This window comes from Nerophis lumbriciformis, linkage group LG27 (assembly GCF_033978685.3).
Source record: "Nerophis lumbriciformis linkage group LG27, RoL_Nlum_v2.1, whole genome shotgun sequence".
Lineage (NCBI taxonomy): Eukaryota > Metazoa > Chordata > Actinopteri > Syngnathiformes > Syngnathidae > Nerophis > Nerophis lumbriciformis.
In genome coordinates, this window is record NC_084574.2 from 31,126,591 (window position 1) to 31,150,000 (window position 23,410).

The 23,410-nt window shown below is 38.9% G+C and overlaps 1 protein-coding gene across 2 annotated transcripts in view; it reads right to left on the minus strand.

Moving 5' to 3' along the window:
* LOC133624510 (lysyl oxidase homolog 4-like) overlaps positions 1 to 20,741 on the minus strand; it is a 71,579-nt gene extending 50,838 nt beyond the window's left edge. The window contains exons 1-4 of one of the 2 annotated variants that reach the window (XM_061988126.2): positions 20,662 to 20,741; positions 14,149 to 14,399; positions 13,527 to 14,071; positions 9,254 to 9,465 (exon numbers count right to left, since the gene is read on the minus strand). In XM_061988126.2, the coding sequence (XP_061844110.2) occupies positions 9,254 to 9,465; positions 13,527 to 14,071; positions 14,149 to 14,398 (1,007 nt within the window). In that variant the 5' untranslated portion in view covers position 14,399; positions 20,662 to 20,741. Of the gene's footprint in view, positions 1 to 9,253; positions 9,466 to 13,526; positions 14,072 to 14,148; positions 14,400 to 14,907; positions 14,949 to 20,661 lie in introns of those variants that run through there. The other variant, XM_061988125.2, reaches the window with a different exon arrangement.
* Between the last annotated feature and the right edge of the window lie 2,669 nt (positions 20,742 to 23,410).

Sequence of the window (23,410 nt, forward strand, 5' to 3'; positions counted from 1 at the left end):
AATTATGGGAAAGCGCCACTGACACTGTGGTCACAGTTGGAATTGCCACAAAACACATTTTAAGATATTTAACACTCTACTGCCATCTGGCGACTAAAGTGGATCATTTGTCACGTTTCATGTGTCAGGTAAACCGTGATGAACGGAGCCATACGTAATACTGTAAAGCAGGGGTATCAAACATTTGGCGGAACAGGTTCAATCCGGCCCGCAAGATGAGTTTGCATAGTGTAAAATTGAGCTGGATTTTTTTAATTAAAGAAACTGCTGTTCTAAATGTGTCCACTGGATGTCGCAATACTAATTCTGTTAGGCAAGCAAATAGTTTATACTGGTGCGAGCAAGTATAACAAGCAAGAGGTACACAGTACTCCCCCTCAACCCAACTTAAAACAAACAGGAGTAAAATAAACAATTGGTAACCCCACTTAAAACGCTTCACATTGATATAGTTCTGTGAAAATTATTGTTTTGTGTGCAAATCTAAAGAAAGTGAACAGTCGAAATGACAAATAAGGTAGCTGATACCTAAAAGAGCTTTTATTCATGCTTTATTTTGTTTTTTGTTCAATCCTAGATGAGCTGTCTCTTAAAGTTGAATTGCTTTGTAGATACACTGAGATGAAGTCTAAGTTCATTGCTGTGACGTGCAGTCAGGGGAGGCAGGTGAGGCGGGGCCCCACGTGCCATCATGGAAAGAAAAACAATTTAAAAAAAAAAAAAAAAAAATGAAATTGTTATATGTATCCAGTGATTATACTATAAAGTTATTTTCCATTTAACTTCACCTGTTTTAGATTATTTTTATTTAAAATCGCAGAATTTTCACATTTGCCGTTCAAATACTGAGAAGAGACGGTGCGGTGAACAGCAGCCAGTTGAGGCACGTCACTCAGTGCCGCAACATGGATTGCGGACTCGGCTAACTGCTGGCCTGCTGTGCAGTGAGATCGTATTGCTATATGAATTATATTATACATTCCCATAGTTTAGTTAGCTGAGGTATATAATGTACAGTGTATTTTGTCAACAAGTGCATGTGTGTAACGTATTTCTTGTGCTGAGCAATCATAAAACTGCTGCGAAGACGCACTGTGTGAGGCTCGCAGTAATCCCGCCTCCTGGTGGTAGAGGGCGGTAGTGATCCCAGAGATCATTTCTGCGACTACTCGGCTGCAGAAGAAGTGACAACAAGCAGCAACAGTTAGCAGCGATCGTTTATTTTTTCCTCTCGCCTGGACGTTTAACATGGAGGATTACATATCTAAAATAAAACAGTTTTCTAAACTGGACTTTCAATCGAAGCAGGAGGTAATACTTAAAGGAAGATCTCCATCGAGCCAGAGAGACTTTTAAAACTGAAGAAAGATAAGGAAGACTTCTATAAACAAGTTATCGATGCGTTTGTTCAAAAGGAGCTGCGCATGGACTTCATTTATAAGTAAAGGTAAGATCATAATAACGTTTTTTTTTAATTAAATGTGCTTTTTTGTGTGCTACAGTTTGTATGTGTAAAGTTAAAGTTTAGTTAAAGTAGCAATGATTGTCATTTTTGGTGATTTAACCCCCAATTCCAACCCTTGATGCTGAGTGCCAAGCAGGGAAGAATGCTGGTATGAACTTTTAAACATGACCCGTTAACTGCTGACAATCAAATGGTGAATAAGATACTCTTTAGGGTTCATATGTTTGTAAATCTGACTGTGATGAAGTCAGTGCCTCACCAGCCATCAACCTCACCGCACGTCACTGGTTCATTGTGTTCTACAAAATGCACCCAATTCTTTCCTCAGAATTTTCAAACAACTTGAAGTGTTTTGTCAAGAGGACTATTTGTGACATGTACATTTTCAGAATGTGCTTGTTCCATTTTGGGCTGAAGTAAAACAAAAAAAAAACAACAACCTGAAGTTGTCATAGTTGTATTTTTAAGTTATCACGCCATGATTTTAGCTGTCAGTGTGAAGAAAAACATCTAAAGGAGATTGCTAAACTACTGCTAAGAACCGTCCAACACTATTTAAAAATCAGTACATAATATTGGATAAAATTCTGGACAGAAATACATGTGGTGTTGGGATTGTAAAACCAGGCCAAAGCTTAAGGCGATCTAATGAAATATTGGAGGTTTCTTCTTGCAGCCATTCACAAATACATGGAAAAACACAAGCACAAATGCAATAATTACCCTGTGGTTCACCAACGAACCTCTTTCAAATGTTTGTTTTCTTTCTTTCTTTCTTTTTTTATTATTATAAAAAAAATGTGTCAATTATCCACTGCACAAAAGAAAAAGAAAAACAATCCATTATAAAAAGAAAGTGCAGAATAGTATCCTGTAATCAATCATCAGCTGTGAAGATGTCCAGGGAGAACGAGAGAGGTGGTCATTGGCTAGTTTTGGTGCTGGCAAAGGACTCGGCCCGTTTGAGCACCACACAAGGGGTAATTATTGGAGACGTGAGACGGACGATGTGAGACAGACGGCTCGGTGCGGACGGGCGGTCAGTCTTCTTGTCCAGAAAAAGACCGAGTGGCCACACTGAGCACTGTTTGCATGTTTGTTTGTGCATGTGCATACATGGATCTGGTTTATGTCCAGTCTGGTGGGACGCTTTGCAATACAGGCGGGGAGGTGTGTTTATGTGGGAGTGTTGGGGTTTTAGAGGTTTGTGTGTGTGTGTGTGTGTGTGTGTGTGGAGGGAGGGCAGGAGGTAGACAAGTTGCGTTGATGGGACCAAACACTATTGGTTTGCTAATAAGCGCTATTTGTTACTGTTTGCTGAGATAAATGTAGTACCTCGGTTTTCATTAGCAATCCGTTCCAAAAACCGAAGCAATCTTTCATGTTAGAAAATAACGTAAATCCAATTTCGTCCATTTCAGACCACAGACATCGATCCATTTCCTACCGCTTGTCCCTTACGGCGCCGGTCCCTCACGCATTTTCTACCAAGCCACACAGAGACATTAAATAATGTATAACAGACCGCACTTCCTCCTACTTAAAGGGGAACATTATCACCAGACCTATGTAAGCGTCAATATATACCTTGATGTTGCAGAAAAAAGACCATATATTTTTTTAACCGATTTCCGAACTCTAAATGGGTGAATTTTGGCGAATTAAACGCCTTTCTATTATTCGCTCTCGGAGCGATGACGTCACATCGGGAAGCAATCCGCCATTTTCTCAAACACCGAATCAAATCAGCTCTGTTATTTTCCGTTTTTTCGACTGTTTTCCGTACCTTGGAGACATCATGCCTCGTCGGTGTGTTGTCGGAGGGTGTAACAACACGAACAGGGACAGATTCAAGTTGCACCAGTGGCCCAAAGATGCGAAAGTGGCAAGAAATTGGACGAAATTTGTTCAAAATACGAGGCTGTGGGGAAAGCCGACGAAATGGTTCAGTCGTTTGTTCCGCACACTTTACCGACGAAAGCTATGCTACGACAGAGATGGCAAGAATGTGTGGATATCCTGCGACACTCAAAGCAGATGCATTTCCAACGATAAAGTCAAAGAAATCTGCCGCCAGACCCCCATTGAATCTGCCGGAGTGTGTGAGCAATTCAGGGACAAAGGACCTCGGTAGCACGGCAAGCAATGGCGGCAGTTTGTTCCCGCAGACAAGCGAGCTAAACCCCCTGGATGTCTTGGCTCACACCGTCCCTTATGCCACCGAAGATGATTAAGAGAAGAATATCGACCCTAGCTTCCCTGGCCTGCTGACATCAACTCCAAAACTGGACAGTTCAGCTTTCAGGAAAAGAGAGCGGATGAGGGTATGTCTACAGAATATATTAATTGATGAAAACTTTATTCATTACTCGCGGTTTTACGTAAATTATTATACATAAACTGTGTTTACCAATAATTTAGCTTAAAAACATTTATTTTTTTCAATCATTCGAGTACATTCGGGTAGTCTTGTGTAATGCAGTATTTTGTGTCTTTTTAGGTATGGTTAACCTGAGTGCTGAAATCGTGGAAAAATATATGTTCTTAGCGCGCCTGAAATGGGCTGTCTGCACTCTCAAAGTGCATGTTGTTGCCAAATGTATTTCATATGCTGTAAACCTAGTTCATAGTTGTTAGCAATTATCTTATCAGACAGTGTTAAGCCGCTGAAATCCGAGTCTGAATCCGAGCTAATGTCGCTATACCTTGCTGTTCTTTCCGCCATGTTTGTTTGTATTGGCATCACTGTGTGACGTCACAGGAAAATGGACGAGTGTTTATAACGATGGTTAAAATCAGGCACTTTGAAGCTTTTTTTAGGGATATTGCGTGATGGGTAAAATTTTGAAAAAAACTTCGAAAAATAAAATAAGCCACTGGGAACTGATTTTTAATGGTTTTAACCCTTCTGAAATTGTGATAATGTTCCCCTTTAACTATCACCAGTCCCACCAGACACACACTGTTAAAAAAAAACAAAAGTTGAGAAAACGCAAATTTTCAAGGCAACATGATCCAACAAGATTTTTTGCGTTTTCTGAACTTTTGACTACTATTGTTGACTTAACTAAGATTTACAAGTTGAGATAATAAATGATAAAATAAATGGGTTATGCTTGTATAGCGCTTTTCTACCTTCAAGGTACTCAAAGCGCTTTGACAGTATTTCCACATTCACCCATTCACACCTTTTCTACCTTCAAGGTACTCAAAGCGCTTTGACAGTATTTCCACATTCACCCATTCACACACACATTCACACACTGATGGCGGGAGCTGCCATGCAAGGCGCTAACCAGCAGCCATCAGGAGCAAGGGGTGAAGTGGTGTGAAGGAAGGGGTGAAGTGAGCAAGGGGTGAAGTGTCTTGCCCAAGGACACAACGGACATGACTAGGATGGTAGAAGGTGGGGATTGAACCCCAGTAACCAGCAACCCTCCGATTGCTGGCACAGCCACTCTACCAACTTCGCCACGCCGTCCCTATCCCTAATTGAGATAAGAGTTATGTCAACTCGGATCTTTCAATCTTTCAAATCTTTTTTTGAAAAACCTATCTTGTTGTAGTTAATTTTGTGGCGAGTTTGGTCCGTTTTACAAAAGAATAAAGCCACAAATCATATGGAATATTAACTTGTGATCATATGTGATGTTAACTTGTGCTGCTTTAAATGGAATTTAGATATTGACTTTTACAAAAGAATAAATCCACAAATCATATGGAATATTAACTTGTCATCAGTGTTGGGACTAACGAAGTAACGCGTTAGTTTCGGCGGTAACTAGTAATCTAACGTGTTATTTTTTATATTCAGTAACTCAGTTACCGTTACTACATGATGCGTTACTTTACGTTATTTGTCATGTAGTATCGGCTAGAAACAGAAGATCTGAGTGTGTTTTATTGCAGCGCTGCGGTGGAAAAGAAAAGGCGTGCTTTGTGTGGGTGGGGGCGGGGGGGACTCCCATACCGCAGTTGAGGAGCGCAGGGGAGACGTTCCTCCAGGGCCTATGTACGTCTTCGGGGCTAACAACCTTCACTTTACCCGGCAGTGGGTCTTTACAGCTGATGGTGAATGACGAGACCGGCGGTTTGTTACAACTTTGTGACTTTATTGGACGCAGCCATCCACCAAGCTAGAGCACCTGCACGCACTCACTGTCCCCGCTCGCTCATCTCTCTCGCCCACTCACTCACTGACGTCACTCACCTCACATGCTGTCATATCTTAAAGGGCCACACACACACACACATACGCTACTCTCATAACTAACAAGACATCATGGCGAAGCCAGAAGTCGAGTTTCTTAACATGGAGACATTCTCAATACTTTTCTTTTGTCGAGCACAAAGAAAATAACATTTTAGTTAAATGTAAGTTGTGTCTTGGATCAAAGATCCTATCTACTTAAAGTTAAAGTGCCATTATGTTGCAGCTATTTAACATAGTTTTGTCAATTTGTTCTGGCCTGAAATAAATTGGCCCTTTGAAACATATCTTTGTCTTTGTGTGTTGTATGTAGACCACATTGCTTTTTGAGTTCAGTGATGCAAATGCATGTCAAGTTGATCAACACATTGTATTATTCTCCAGTGCAATAACAGTACTGAAATGAAGGCTAAAAGAGCAAAAATGGGAGCCTTAAAAAAAAAGGGGGGAAAAAGAAGTAACGAAATAGTTACTTTTCACAGTAACGCATTACTTTTTGGTGTAAGTAACTGAGTTAGTAACTGAGTTACTTTTGAAATAAAGTAACTAGTAACTGTAACTAGTTACTGGTTTTCAGTAACTAACCCAACACTGCTTGTGATCTGATATTAACTTGTGATCATATGTGATATTACTGACAAGAAGATCCGAATTGACATAACTCTTATCTCAACTTGTAAATCTTAGTTAAGTCAACAATAGTAGTTGTTGCATCATGTTGCCTTGAAAATGTGCATTTTCTCAACTTTATTTTTTATTTTTTATTTTTATTTTTTTATAGTGCACCAATAAGCTTGATCATAGATGTATTATACAACTCCTGATAGGAAGTCGCCATTTGCCATATTTGTTACATCTTTGTTACATGGGACAATGCACATTAATAAACATTTAAAATGTAAAGGTGCAAAAATCGTAGCCAAGTCTGCAGTCCGCGGCAGGTTGATGACCTAAGATCAGGGCAGATCAGGAACAAAGTGAGGTGAGGGGAGCAGTGAGCAGCAGCGGTGGCCGCGCTCAGGAATCATTTTAGTGATTTAACCCCCAATTCCAACTCTTGATGCTGAGTGCCAAGCAGGGAGGTAATGGGTCCCATTTTTATAGTCTTTGGTATGACTCGGCCGGGGTTTGAACTCACAACCTACCGATCTCAGGGCAGACACTCTAACACTGAGTATGTTAGAGTTGGTAGTTAAAGTGCATAAGGCAAATGGAGAAGTGCTAAATTGTTGCATATAATAATTGTGCTAAAGGTAGAAAATACACATTTTCTTTGGCCTAGTGAGTTAAAGTGCTGGTGTTATTGCATGCAGTCCTATTATACAAGTAGTTAGCAATAACAGATGTATTTACGCATGGAAAATTGGACCAAAAAAAGCTAACATTGGTGTATCTACGTATGAAATATTGCACAAAATATGAATACATAACTTTTAGAATGGAAATAGAAATCTATTGGAACTAATTTCAAGTATTTCTAGCCTTCTTGTATATCCATGCTCTTGACCAGCTTGAATGTGACGTATCACCTATAACCCATCAGAAACTAAAGCCAAAATTGAGTAAAAAACAAAAGTCTATGAAGAACTTTTTTGCAAAAGGAAAAGGCCAGGGGCTCCCACTAATTCAACGTTATGTATTCATTTTTCATGCACTTATTTGCTATATTTATCTGCCACACGTGAAAGGCCGGTCCATGAAAATATTGCCTATATTAAACCGGTCCCTGGTGCAAAAAAGGTTGGGCACCTCTGCCTTATAGGGTGGCAGGGGGTGCTAGAGCCTATCTCAGCTACAATCGGGCAGAAGGCGGCGTATACCCTGGACAAGTCTCCACCTCATCACAGGGCCAACACAGATAGACAGACAACATTCACACTCACATTCACACACTAGGGCCAATTTAGTGTTGCCAATCAACCTATCCCCAGGTGCATGTTTTTGGAGGTAGGAGGAAGCCGGAGTACCCGGAGGGAACCCACGCAGTCACGGGGAGAACATGCAAACTCCATACAGAAAGATCCCGAGCCCATGTTACAGCCTTATTCCAAAATGGAATAAATTCATTTCTATCCTCAAAATTCTACACACAATAACCCATATTGACAATGTGAAAACGTCTTAATATACCTGTTAATTTACTGTTAACATCTGGCCACCTCCTTCTGTAACAAGATTCCATCGACATATTTCTAAAAATAGAATAAGCACTTATTCTTCTGTTTCACATTAGTTTTGGGAGACACCACCAATTATGGTATCGATCTAATACCAAGTAATTACAGGGGCAGTATTAGCAGGCATGTGATTTGAACATAGGGGGGCAACCGCCCTTGAAGCTCCTGGTTTTTCAGCAATTGAACATGCAAAATTTTGCACACACAAAAAAGCACCATTTAAAGATGTTTTAGTGTTTAAAGAATTGGAAAGTTATCAACAGATCAATCCGAACTTTTGCTTGCATGCAGAACGGCCCCAGGCCTATGGACAATACATCAACACACCCAAGACAATGGGCATGTACACCCCCCCCCCCCCACCCCACGCCTTCACCACCGCTTGATTCCCCATCGGGGTGATGGACAGCTGGCAGCGTTTTATAGCAGCAGTCGACCTGTTTGGAGTTTATATTTTTGGTTGTCTACAACAGATTAATTGGATTAACATCATTTCTCACAGCTGGAAGGAAATACAGTAGAAGTCCACTCTCCAAGGTTGTACATTATTGGTACATCCATCCATTCATTTTTTACCGCTTGTCCCTTTCGGGGTGGCGGGAGGTTGCTGGAGCCTATCTCAGCTGCATTTGGGCGGAAGGCGCGGTACACCCTGGACAAGTCGCCACCTCATCGCAGATTATTGGTACATTACTTCATAAAACTACTGGAGTTGTTTGTACTAGATTCTATTGTGTTGTTGTTTTTTTACACAATATTTCTTTTCAAAATGATGTTACGTATTAAACTGTGCTGTTTGGTGGTGGAAGTGGGGGGAGCAAGCACCAATTAAATTGATTACAGATACAAGTGTTTTGAGTTAAGAGCTCCGTTCGTAAGTTGAGGTCCTACTGTATATTTGTCCCTATTATCATTGGCTTCATTTGCTGATTACTGCTTATTTGTTAACCAATATGATGCTTGGCCCTATAAATGGCTGCAGGGTCTATTTGATGTGTTTTGTGACATATTTTTCTAACAACACAGTTTTCCCCTTCAATTACGAGTGCTTAAAATGTGAGCGTTTCATAACACGCACACTTGTATTCTGGGTCAGACATTAATAACACACTCCTTTGCTCTATTTTAAAGACACACCGAGGCCCATGCAGCCAATGGGGGCAGACGGTTCTGGTGGGTTTGGCTAATGCCGCAGTGAACAAAAGTCCTGCCAATTGTGGTCGCACTAACGGTAGCAGTTGTGGTCACCGTCCCCGAGAAGGATGGAACAGGCGTTCAGGCTTCGGAGCAACCATTCCGCAAAAGGAAGTGTCCACCGACCACACTTTTCCATCCCTTTCATAGCACGGCCGTGTGTGTCCATGCACGTGCACGCTCACTCTACCACGCACACTCACTCACCTGTAGGCGTTTTCGTCAAACGCCTCGGCTGCAGAGAACCCCAGCATGCCGCAGACGACCCGGCTGCTGGTGAGGTCCCAACCGTGGCTGCACACGTGACGCCATTTCCCAGCGTGCTTCACTTCCAGCACGCCTTCGTTCACCAAACCGCCACGGCTGCCGGACAGCACGGCCCTCAGGCGAGCCTCGGTCAGCTGCACGCTGTTAGAAGTCTGTCGGAAAACATTTAAAAAGGTGCGTTGAGGATTTATAAGTGAAACGGCGAATGAAAACAGTTGTGTTATTGGATTCTTGGGATTCAAATAAGGAAGAATTGCTTCGCTTGTAAACTTTTACACACACATTGGCTGCAAATGACATGTAAGTATAGTAGTACTTTTGTCTTAGTAGGGCACAGTTTTTCACAAAGCTTTCCCCTTAAATTTTCGCCCAAAGTTTTCGTATACCACCTCGGTTGTCGAAAACTAGTCTGTTTGCCAGCGTATCATTGAAAGAATCCCATGCGTTGGTTACTAAATCTCTATACTTTACATACAGTCCACCATAGGGCCAAATAAAGTTGCGAGTGCCAGCACTTTGATAATAAAGGTGGAAAACATTATTGATTACAAGAAATATTTTGAAAGAAATAAGAATAAATATATAATACTTTTTTTATTTTTATTATTGAGTATGACTGCAAAACAGTCCACCATAGGGCCAAATAAAGTTGCGAGTGCCAGCACTTTGATAACAAAGGTGGAAAACATTGATTACAAGAAATATTTTGAAAGAAATAAGAATAAATAAATAATACTTATTTTTTTTAAATTATTATTGAGTATGACTGCAAAACAGTCCACCATAGGGCCAAATAAAGTTGTGAGTGCCAGCACTTTGATAACAAAGGTGGGAAACATTATTGATTACAAGAAATAATTTGAAATAAATAATAATAATAAATAAATAAATAAATAAGAAATATTTTTTTTTAAATTGAGTATGACTGCAAAACAATCCACCATAGGGCCAAATAAAGTTGCGAGTGCCAGCACTTTCATAACAAAGGTGGGAAACATTACGGATTACAAGAAATTATTTGAAAAAAATAATAAGGAATAAATAAATAAATAAGGACTATATATATATATATATATATATATATATATATATATATATATATATATATATATATATATATATATATATATATATATATATATATATATATATATATGTATATATATATGTATATTTATTTATTTTTTAATTTTTTTAATGAGTATGACTGCAAAACAATCCACCACGGGGCCAAATAAAGTGGTGAGTGCCAGCACTTTTATAACAAAGGTGGGAAACATTATTGATTACAATAAATAATTTGAAATAAAAAATTAAGAAATATATATTATTTTTTATTGAGTGTGACTGCAAAACAATCCACCATGGGGCCAAATAAAGTTGCGAGTGCCAGCACTTTGATAACAAAGGTGGGAAACATTATTGATTACAAGAAATAATTTGAAAGAAATACTAAGAATAAATAAATAAGGAATATATATATATATATATATATATATATATATATATATATATATATATATATATATATATATATATATATATATATATATATATATATATATATATATATATTTTTTTTTTAATGAGTATGACTGCAAAACAATCCACCACGGGGCCAAATAAAGTGGTGAGTGCCAGCATTTTTATAACAAAGGTGGGAAACATTATTGATTACAATAAATCATTTGAAATAAAAAATTAAGAAATATATATTATTTTTTATTGAGTGTGACTGCAAAACAATCCACCATGGGGCCAAATAAAGTTGCGAGTGCCAGCACTTTGATAACAAAGGTGGGAAACATTATTGACTACAAGAAATAATTTGAAAGAAATACTAAGAATAAATATATAAATAAGGAATATATATATATATATATATATATATATATATATATATATATATATATTTTTTATTTTTTATTTTTTTATTTTATTTTTTTTTATTTTTATTTTTTTTAATGAGTATGACTGCAAAACAATCCACCACGGGGCCAAATAAAGTGGTGAGTGCCAGCACTTTGATAACAAAGGTGGGAAACATTATTGATTACAATAAATCATTTGAAATAAATAATTAAGAAATACATATTTTTTATTGAGTGTGACTGCAAAACAATCCACCATGGGGCCAAATAAAGTTGCGAGTGCCAGCACTTTGATAACAAAGGTGGGAAACATTATTGATTACAAGAAATTATTTGAAAAAAATAATAAGAATAAATTAATAAGAATTTAAATTGTATTTTTATTGAGTATGACTGCAAAACAATCCACCATGGGGCCAAATAAAGTTGCGAGTGCCAGCACTTTGATAACAAAGGTGGGAAACATTATTGATTACAATAAATAATTCCAAACAAAGTGCGGAGGGGGCATCTGTGTGCCTCTCCTCCTCCCTCTCTGCTCTTGTCTTTGCCAACAAGTCTTCATTCGGCGTACAAGTGAAGTTAACTATTCACATATCTATTTTATTGAAATATTTAAATAGTACCAAATTGTACTTAAGTTAAATATTCACATTACTTTATTTAAGTTAAATATCCATTTTATTCATCATTGATAAATATTTCACATTATTTTCTGCGTGTAAACTATAATTGTTCTCTATAAAACGTGTTTTGTGTTCATATTTTTGGGTGTCTACAACAGATTAATTGGATTAACATCATTTCTCATGGGGAATAATTGCCTATAACAGTTTACTAATGAAAACCAAGATACCACTGTACTGTACTGTACTGACTTATGGACAAAACACGCACCCATGGACTACTACTACACGTTTATGCACACATTCACCCCACTCCCCAATCCCACGCCTTCGCCACTGCGTACTCTGATTGCTGCGTTACAGGCGCGATGTCCCCCCTCCCCCCCTCCCCTACCCGCCATTGCAAGTGTCAAGTTTGTGTGTGTCGTAAAAATGTGCTCATATGTGTTTTTTTCTGTTGCTCAATGTTTATCTTTCCTTTCTAACTCTTTATGTGGCACCAGCAGGTGGCGACCCATCAGTCTTCCTGTTCTCTATACCCTGTAACTGTTCTTGGGCGGGTTGCACTGAAAACTACTTTCGTTCCAATGACAATAAATTCTGTTCTATTTTGTTTTGTTCTTTAATTAGCTGCAAGTTGCACCCAACCTTGGGTTGTTGGAGTTTTCCTATACACTTGTTGAGAGTAGGAGTCCATTTCCAACCCTTAAAGAACATTCTGCCGTTTTAAAGCATGCAATTTTGACCATTTTGATGTTTTTCATTGGGGGAAAAAAAAAAGAGCCAAAACCAACCCAAGTAGCCAAAATTGTAGGGGTGCTGAAACAAGTCGATTCATAAAAAAGTGATTCTTTTTTTTTTTTTTAAGAATATATTTTTATCATTTTCGTCATTTTTAAAAAAAACATTTCTTTGTTTCCTCGCTGCGTGTGTACGTCTTATGTCAGCAGCCAAGAGGGGCTTTTGTACCCTGCAACTTGTTTTGAAAATATTTTGCTATTTTTACACCAAATTGATTGTGAGAATCAGGTCGAATCGGATTCCGTATTAAATCCAATCGTGAGTTGTTGGATGATCCATATAAACAAGTGACAAAAAATGTCAACTTTGTCGTAACTTTCTGCTTTTTTTAATGTCTTTTTTTATTTTATTTTTTTATTTTATTTTTTTTAGCATATGTCGCACTTTGGACGCTCCTCTTCCACATTTACAACATTGAGATATCACAAGTTAAAGTTAAAGTACCACTGATAGTCACACACACACTAGGTGTGGTGAAATTACCCTCTGCATTTGACCCTTCCCCTTGTCCCACCCCCTGGGAGGTGAGGGGAGCAGTGAGCAGCAGCGGTGGCCGCGCTCAGGAATCAGTTTTGGTGATTTAACCCCCAATTCCAGCCCTTGATGCTGAGTGGGCAAGGGAGGTAACAGGTTCCGTTTTTTATAGGCTTTGTACCGAGGATGTCGTTGTGGCTTGTGCAGCCCTTTGAGACACTTGTGATTTAGGGCTATATAAATAAACATTGATTGATAGTCTTTGGTATGACTCTGCCGGGGTTTGAACTCACGACCTACCGATCTCAGGGCGGACACTCTAACCACAAGGCCACTTAAAGGTAACTCTTTGTGGGCTAAAAGGTTGGAAGTAGGATGTAAAAATCAAGGGTTCTAAGATAGTACCTTGGGGGATACCGCCCCAGTGGGTGTATGGTTTACCTGGCTGGTGTGTGGGTCAGTCTCGGCCGGCGTCTGTGGATAAACCGGCTCTGGTTCGACATGGTTCCCACTGTACGCTTGGTTCCTGCTCGTCTCTCGCTCAGCCTGGCGCCTCGACGCCGGCGTCCCTCTCCTGGACGTGTCCTGCTCCCGTCTTTGTGCCGGCCTGGGCGACAGCTGGGTGGTCGGGCCTCGGTACCGCCGCAGGATCTGTATCTCGTGGCCGTTCTCCTGCGGTGAGATCCGGCTACGGCCGGAGGACGGCGGGTTGCGATGGAGGGCGATCTCGTGGCCTCGGCCGTGAGCAGACGGCACGTAAGGCTGCGGCGGCGGCGCGTTCGGGGTTCTCTGCGTCGATTCTCTCGGCTCATTCCTGGAGGTGGGAGGAGCATTTCCTCCGGAGAAACCGGGCCTCCTTTCCGGGCTGCAAATGATTCCCAGGTCCTCAACGTGGGTGCAGTCGTGGACCCCCCAACCATTGGAGCCACATTCTGCAATAGAGGACTCACTTCCCCCACATTTGACATTATCCAACCAGATCTGACCTAAAAAGGAGATTACGGGCTCAATTTGAGGACCTGAACTGAGGGTCTCTTTACCGTCTACCGGGGGCGATACGCACCTTGTCCCTGACCGAACCTGGAACTGGGCGCCCAGGTGAAGCTGCGCTGGAAGCCCAGCTGCCTGCACACCACGTTAACCAGGTTGAGGTCCACCTGGTCGTCGCACACCGTGCCCCACACGCCGTCGTGCAGCACCTCCACGCGCCCCTCGTTGGCTTGGCGACCGCCCGCCAGCCGCACCTCCTGCGCGGGCAGCTCGGCGGGGTAGAGAAGAAGAAGCAGGAGGAGAGTGGAGCCGAGGAACAGCATCCTGGAGCGGGAAGAGGAGACGTCGGCAATGTTAGGTGAGCAGGAATGCGAACGCCGCAAAATTCCCTGAAATCATGCAAAGCCATGTTGACATTCCTTCCTTTGACAGAGCGTATAATTAGAAAAGGGCTCCTCTTTCCCTAATGTGGCATTCCAGGGCGGAGCAAAGGATTTATTGGTGTTCCCCCCCCCCCCCCCCCCCCCTAACTTTATTGATAGTCGTCTGCAGGGACAACGAGGAGCTTGAGGGACGCTGCACAAACAGGCCGGGGCTAAAAGTAGACCCCGAATCCAGCCAAAGGAAACGGTGGCGTTCCGCAAACCGTCAAGTCGGGCGGCACACGTTTAGCCAGCAGACACAAAAGCAAACAAACGTCGGGAAATTGTAGCAAGCAGCAGGTAAGCGTCGTTGTGTAGTCCAAAAGAAGTGAGGTCAAAGGTCTATTAGGAAGACCTCAATAAGCTTTAACCTGACTGTATATGCCAGCTGAGGATGAAGAGGAACTCACCTTCCTGTTGTTCTCAACCTGGAGTCAGCGGGAGAGAAGGAGTGAGGGAGCACTGGAGGGGAAAAAAGCAGTGACTTTGCTCCTGCTGTCCCTCTATTCTCCTCTTTTCCCTCCCTCTTTCGTCTTCTGTCACTCCCTCACTTGAGATGTTTATCCATCCCTCCCATTTGACTCAATGCACTTATTCACATTTGTTCAAAAAAAAAAAAGTGTTTCCCCCACTGAAATCTTTGTTCTATAACTAGCTGGAGTTACGAGTACATCATATTTTTACATTTGATCTGTATATAAGTCAGCATGTTCAACTTATACAAGTCCATCATTTTATGTATGCACTCTGACTGTATATAGTCCCTATCTAGTCCTCACGTATATGTACTGAACCAGAGGTCTTCAACACGAGGTCCGTTGTGAAATTCTTGGTTGATTAAACTTTTTAACTTTTTAACATTAAGCTTCAAAATTTGCGGTTTCACCACATCGCAGACTTTTTTTTTAAACATATTCTACAATTTTTTGGGGTTTTAATTTAAGCATTTCCAAGCGTAAAAAACATCAAGATAAAAAAGCATAAAAACAAGAAATATAAATACTATTTAAACATTTTTAAGCATATTTTACCATTTTTGGGTGTCAAAAAATAAGCATGTCCAAGCATTAAAATGTCTAAATAAAAACACATCAATAATATTTAAACTTTTTTTTAAAGCATTTCCAAGCATAAACATGTCTAAATAAACAAAAAATATCAATACTATTTACATATTTTTGAGCATATTCTACAATTTTTGGGTCTTAAATTAAGCATTTCCAAGCATAAAAACGTCTTAATAAACAAGAAATATCAATACTATTTAAACATTTTTAAAGCATATTTTAATTTTTTGGGGTTCTTAAAATAAGTATTTCTAAGCATCATGTCTAAATGAATTTGAAATATCAATACTATTAAATACATTTTTTTATAGCATATTATACATTTTTGGGTCTTAATTTAAGCATTTCCAAGCATAAAAATGTCTAAATAAACATTGAATATCAATACTATTCAAAAAATGTTTTTAAAGCATATTCTCCAATTTAGGGTCTTAATTTAAGCATTTTCAAGCATTAAAATGTATAAAAATATCAAGAAATATCAATACTATTATATATTTTTTAAGCTTTTTCTCACATTTTTGGGTCATAATTTAAATATTTCCAAGCGTAAAAATGTCTAAATAAACAAGAAATATAAATACTATTTAAACATTTTCAAGCATGTTTTACAATTTTTGGATGTCATAAAATAAGCATGTCCAAGCATTAAAATGTCTAAATAAAAACATAAACATATCAATAATATTTTTTTAAAATGTAAGCATTTTTACAATTTTTTGGGGTCATAAAATAAGCATTTCCAAGCATTAAAATGTCTAAATAAACATTGAATATCAATACTATTCAAAAAATGTTTTTAAAGCATATTCTCCATTTTAGGGTCTTAATTTAAGTATTTTCAAGCATTAAAATGTATAAAAATATCAAGAAATATCAATACTATTAAATATTTTTTAGGCTTCTTCTAAAATTTTTGGGTCATAATTTAAATATTTCCAAGCGTAAAAATGTCTAAATAAACAACAAATATCAATACTATTTAATTTTTTTTAAACCATATTGTACATTTTTTGGGGTCTTAAATTAAGCATTTCCAAGCATAAAAACGTCTATATAAACAAGAAATATCAATACTATTTAAACATTTTTAAAGCATATTTTAATTTTTTGGGGTTCTTAAAATAAGCATTTCTAAGCATGAGCATGTCTAAATAAACATGAAATATCAATACTATACATTTTTTTTAAGCATATTCTACATTTTTGGGTCTTAATTTAAGCATTTCCAAGCATAAAAATGTCTGAATAAACAAGAAATATAAATACTATTTAAACATTTTTAGGCATATTTTACCATTTTTGGGTGTCATAAAATAAGCATGTCCAAGCATTAAAATGTCTAAATAAAAACACATCAATAATATTTAAAAACATTTTAAGCATATTTTACAACTTTTTGGGGTCATAAAATAAGCATTTCCAAGCATTAATGTCGAAATAAACATTGAATATTCATACTATTCAAACATTTTTTTAAAGCATATTCTCCATTTTGGGGTCTTAATTTAAGCATTTCCAAGCATTAAAATGTATAAAAATATCAAGAAATATCAATGCTATTAAGCATTTTTTAAGCTTTTTCTAAAAATTTTGGGTCATAATTTAAACATTTCCAAGCATAAAAATGTCTAAATAAACAAGGAATATCGATATTATTTTATTTTATTTTTTAAACCATATTGTACACTTTTTGGGGTCTTAATTTAAGCATTTCCAAGCATAAACATGTCTAAATAAACAAGAAATATCAATACTATTTACATATTTTTAAGCATATTCTACAATTTATGGGGTCTTGATTTAAGCATTTCCAAGCATAAAAACGTCTAAATAAACAAGACAATATCAATACTATTTAAACATTTTTAAAGCATATTTAAAAAATGTTTGGGTTCCTAAAATAAGCATTTCTAAGCATTAGAATATCTAAATAAACTTGAAATATCAATACTATTAAAACATTTTTTAAAGCATATTCTACAATTTTTGGGTCTTAATTTAAGCATTTCCAAGCATAAAAATGTCTGAATAAACAAGAAATATAAATACTATCTTAACATTTTTAAGCATATTTTACAATTTTGGGGTGTCATTAAATAAGCATGTCCAAGCATTAAAATGTCTAAATAAAAACATATCAATATTTTTTTTTTTAAATTTAAGCATGTTTTACAACTTTTTTGGGTCATAAAATAAGTATTTTCAAGCATTAAAGCATATTCTCCATTCTGGGGTCTTAATTAAAGCATTTCCAAGCATTAAAATGTATAAAAATATATAAAAAATATCAATACTTTTAAATAGGGATGTCCGATAATGGCTTTTTGCCGATATCCGATATTCCGATATTGTCCAACTCTTTAATTACCGATACCGATATCAACCGATATATGCAGTCGTGGAATTAACACATTATTATGCCTAATTTGGACAACCAGGTATGGTGAAGATAAGGTACTTTTTAAAAATAATAATAAAATAAGATAAATAAATCAAAAACAATTTCTTGAATAAAAAAGAAAGTAAAACAATATAAAAACAGTTACATAGAAACTAGTAATTAATGGAAAATGAGTCAAATTAACTGTTAAAGGTTAGTACTATTAGTGGACCAGCAGCACGCACAATCATGTGTGCTTACGGACTGTATCCCTTGCAGACTGTATTGATATATATTGATATATAATGTAGTAACCAGAATATTAATAACAGAAAGAAACAACCCTTTTGTGTGAATGAGTCTAAATGGGGGAGGGAGGTTTTTTGGGTTGGTGCACTAATTGTAAGTGTATCTTGTGTTTTTTATGTTGATTTAATAAAAAACAAAAAAAACAAAACAAAAACGATACCGATAATAAAAAAAACGATACCGATAATTTTCGATATTACATTTTAACGCATTTATCGTCCGATAATATCGGCAGGCCGATATTATCGGACATCTCTAGTATTTAATGATTAAACCAAAAGTGAGAGCAACAGGGAAGTGCTCTGACTGACAGACAAAGGAAACAAAACGAAATGCTGGAACACAGCAAAAACACTTACCGGTACAAGGAATGTGGAGCAGACGGCATCTACAAAATACATGCGTGAGCTCAGCATAGAAAGAATCGTCCACAGTGACCAGTGAACATTGTCCCAAAAAAACAATAGTGTCGCAAGCTCAACTTAAATAGGGATAATTACAAACAGAACACAGGCGAGGGGAAAAAGTGCTCAAAGGCAGGCGTAAAGCTGCTGCAGGGAAAAAACACAAAATAGGAGCGCAAGACAGCGACTAAAACTACACCCAGAAAATTACCAAGAAACTCAAAATAAGGCATGGCGTGATGTGACAAGCCGTGACAGAATGCCCCCACCCCAAAAAAAACGTTCTGGAAAACAAAACCGAAAAAGTCCAGAGTCACGGAAGAGCGGAGGGAGGACTAGGCGGTGGGTCGCCTGGCCCTATGTCCTCTCAACCAGCAGGAAAGAATCAGATGGCGGCGACGAGTAGATCGCCGCCGCGGCTGACGAGGCGGGCTCCCACAACGCACCAGCAGCTGTAACCATCCATGCCCGGGCCCTCCTTGGCCTATCTTCGGATAGCGCGGAGGGCGTCCATGAAACGACCACATTCTTGGCTGACAAGGGCGCCGCGTGCGGGCGCCTGATGGCTGCTTGTGCGGCCGGCAAACTGGAGGTCGCGGTGGCGGCGATGAGCCCGCTGGAGACGATGATGGCGGCGTCATGGAGAGACCCGCTGGAGACGATGATGGCGGCGTCGTGATGGCGGCGTCGTGGAGAGACCCGCTGGAGACAATGATGGCAGTGTCATGGCAAGACCTGCTGGAGACTATGATGGCGGCGTCGTGGAGAGACCCGCTGGAGACGATGATGGCAGTGTCGTGGCAAGACCTGTTGGAGACTATGATGGCGGCGTCATGGAGAGACCCGCTGGAGATGATGATGGCAGTGTCGTGGCAAGACCCGCTGGAGACAATGATGGTGGCGTCTTGGAGAGACCCGCTGGAGACGATGATGGCAGTGTCGTGGCAAGACCTGCTGGAGACTATGATGGCGGCGTCATGGAGAGACCCGCTGGAGATGATGATGGCAGTGTCGTGGCAAGACCCGCTGGAGACTATGATGGCGGCGTCGTGGAGAGACCCGCTGAAGACAACGATGATGGTGGCTAGACCGTTGGCATCTGCGGAGCTGGAGCAGCAGGGCAGAGCGCTGCAAGCAGCGGAGGCCGCGCTGATTTGATTTTTGATTTGATTTTTATTAAGGATCCCCATTAGCTGGTTGCCTCAACAACCCACTAGTCTTCCTGGGGTCCACAAAGCTGGAGGTGGCCGCTTGGCTGGATGCTACCAGCCCTAGCCCCCCATCCTCAGGAAGCTGATACCAGACGCTGTCACTGGTTTGAAGGAGAAGTGTTTGATCCTTGACCTTAGCAGTAGAAAAAACCCACGGTGGGTGGGCTCTGGAAAGCCAGGGGGACGAAAAGTCTGTACAAAGCACGTCACCTTGTGGGAGAGGTGTCCCAGCGGCCCCGCCGCTGACTTGGTCTCCTGCGCGCTCGAGGTACTGGTGACTCAGTTGTGCCTGGACACTGTTTTGCTGCCCAGGACATGAAAAGTTGGGCAAGGTTGCCTTTTAGGTTTCCATATTCTACCAGAATCTTAGAGAAAAGCTGCGCTTCGTGACGACGCCAACTTCCGCCTGTCGGCGACGCGCAGGCTCGGCACGCCGCAAAAGGTGGACCAGACCGCCATCTGGCCCCCACATCATAGTCACGAGTACCTCAGGGGGGGTACCGCGAAGCCTCTTCCTCCATTTTAGCCCAAAAAAACTTTTCATATTCCTCGTCGTTGTAATCGTCTGCAAAATCACGTGGTCGGGACATTCTGTCAAGCGGTGCGTCGCGTGAGACGACGAAGGTTTCAGTGATTTTAAATGCAGACGATCGAGGGGGAAGCGTGCAGTAAAAAAGGTATTTAATGATTAAACAAACAAACAAAAAGTGAGAGCAACAGGGAAGTGCTCTGACTGGACAGAGTATGAAGGAAACAAAACAAAATGCTGGAACACAGCAAAAACACTCACAAGGAATGTGGAGCAGACGGCGTCCACAAAGTGCGTGCATACTTGAGCTCAGCTTGGAAAGAATTGTCTATAGTGACCAGTGAATAATGTCCCGAAAAACCAATGGCGTCGCAAGCTCAACTTAAATAGTGCTAATTACAAACACAAAACAGGTGAGGGGAAAAGTGCTCCAGGAAAGGGAAAAACAGGAAGTGTAACCCTCAAAATAAGACCTCAAGACAGGAACTAAAACTACACCCAGAAAATTACCAAGAAACTCAAAATAAGGCTTGGCGTGGTGTGACAAGTATGGCACCTTTAGGACCAGTTTGAGTCCAAACACAATCACAGTATTATACTGTAAGTAGGGGTCCCTGTCCCTTCTCTCCATCAGTTTGGGGTCCTTGGCTCGAAAAACGTTGCGCTGAACCAAGGGTGTCCAAAGTGCGGCCCGGGGGCCATTCGCGGCCCGCAGCTAATTTTTTAACGGCCCGCTGCACATTCTAACAACACTATTAAAAAAACATTGAAAAAGTGTAATAAATAGCCAGTCAGGTGAAATTTAACGAGGAAAAAATTGCAATGTTGACCGATTACACAAAGCTGCCTTGCAGGCTATTTTTTTTTCTTTAAAGCTGTCATTACTCAAAAAAAAAAAAATGAATCAAAAGCAATGTTGTTATACATTATTGATCTATTTGAGGCTCCAATTAATTAGCATCAAATTTTACACTTTTGAAATATTATTTAGGGAAAACATTGCATATTTTGTGTGTTTGCCACAACAACTTATGTTTTCTTTGACAAAAAGGGCATAAAACATTCCAAAAATAAATAAATATATATGTATATATATGATAATACTTATAACCGACGAAGAGATATGAAGTTGATCTAGATTCTAGAGACTTAAGCGTTGAAAATAATAATAAAACAATTATTATGACTTTCTTTTAATATTTTTATGAATGGAGCCCTTTTGGATCCCTAAGAATTAAAATTTTTTTTTTTTTAAACTGTCATTACTCAAAAATAAATACATAAATAATGAATTAAAACCAATGGTGTTCAGAATTACTTTACATAAAATATTCCACTTTGAAATTTTTCAGAGGGAAAATATTGCAAAAAAACGTTTTATTATTATTATTATTTTTTTTATTAAAAAAAAGGCATAAAACAAATGTTTTTACTTTATATCAACAGATAGACCTGAAGTTGATCTACAGATTTAAGCATTGAATAATAATACAAAATTATATAAACTGACTTATTTTTTTTTAAGTTTTTTATGACTAAGACCTTTCCGGGTCCCCGGGACTAAACTTGATGGGAACCCTAAAGGTTAAAACAAACTATATCTTGTACTGGTTTTGAAAATGAAAACTATCCAAATGGCCCCCGCATGCTTCAGTTTTTCAGTGTGTGGCCCTCAGTGTAAGAAGTTTGGACACCAAACCACTCAAATCATTACTTTATTGTTACTTTGCTCCCATCATCAATGTGTGTTTATCCCACACAATAATAAATACACATGTGCACACAAACACAATGTACACATAACAGGGCTCCTGTGGACAGTCATAACTGCAATAGGGGTTTTTGTTGTTGTGATGTGTGTGTGTGTGTGTGTGTGTGTGTGTGTGTGTGTGTGTGTGTGTGTGTGTGTGTGTGTGTGTGTGTGCGTGTGTGTTGTGCTATGCAACACAACTTTTTTCTTTGCTTGAAGCTGCGTTTCATAAGCTCCTCAGTCGTGGCACCTCCTCACTTGAAAATAAGCTCACTTAAAATAGATCTTGGTTTGAAAAACAATTGAGGGAAAACATATTACTGAATATTATGCCATGTACACACATTTTCTATTTTCAACAATTTTTCTAAGTATTTGAAATCTGATTTGTACACTAGACAATATTTTAGAGCACCTCTCAGTGTAATTAATACCACTGTAGTTGGAGCAATGTTAAATAGATACCCTGTACAGACTGTGTCAATCAAAATGTAGCTTTACTGTATTAGGGCTGGCAAAAGTTAATGGGTAACCACAATTAAGAATCACATGAATCATGTAAACAGTTGGAAGGCCACATTGTACAAAAAACAACAACTTGCACTGTCATCGGAAAATGTCAATCAGCTTATTTGCCTATAAACAACTGTTTATACTGTAAGTGCACTTTAAGTTATGTTTATGGAAGTGTGTTGTGCACATCAGCATCTTATTTGCAATACTGTAAACTGTCAGCACGTTTTGACCAAATAAATGGCATGCATTCAAGTAAAACACATGTTCCGATATGACGTTCTAACAATAATATTGCATTTGTGTTAAAATATTAAAGTTAATCTAAATTATGTAAATAATTACCTGTCACTAATGGAGAAAAGACACAATTCCAGTGTGAATAATCAATAATGCATTTTGTTCTTCCAATAATTAAAAAAAACAGATGACATTTTCTAATGTGGCCATTAAAATGCAACTTTTGCATGTTCTCTTGTCCATAAATGAAATGGAATTTGACTGACTCTCTGTAGCTATACTTACTGTACTTTATAGATGGCGCAAGGGCTCCCTCTAGTGGACAGAATGTATGCCTTCGTGTCATTTCTCTCTTACTTGCATTGTGACCACAGCTGAAAAGCAGCAGTTATGCAATAACTTGGCATATTTACAGCTTTATCTGTTGCATGTATTCATTTAAATAAGTAGAATTGTAGCAACACCCTAAGATGAAACTATAAGCCCTTATAGTTTCGTCTCTTATTA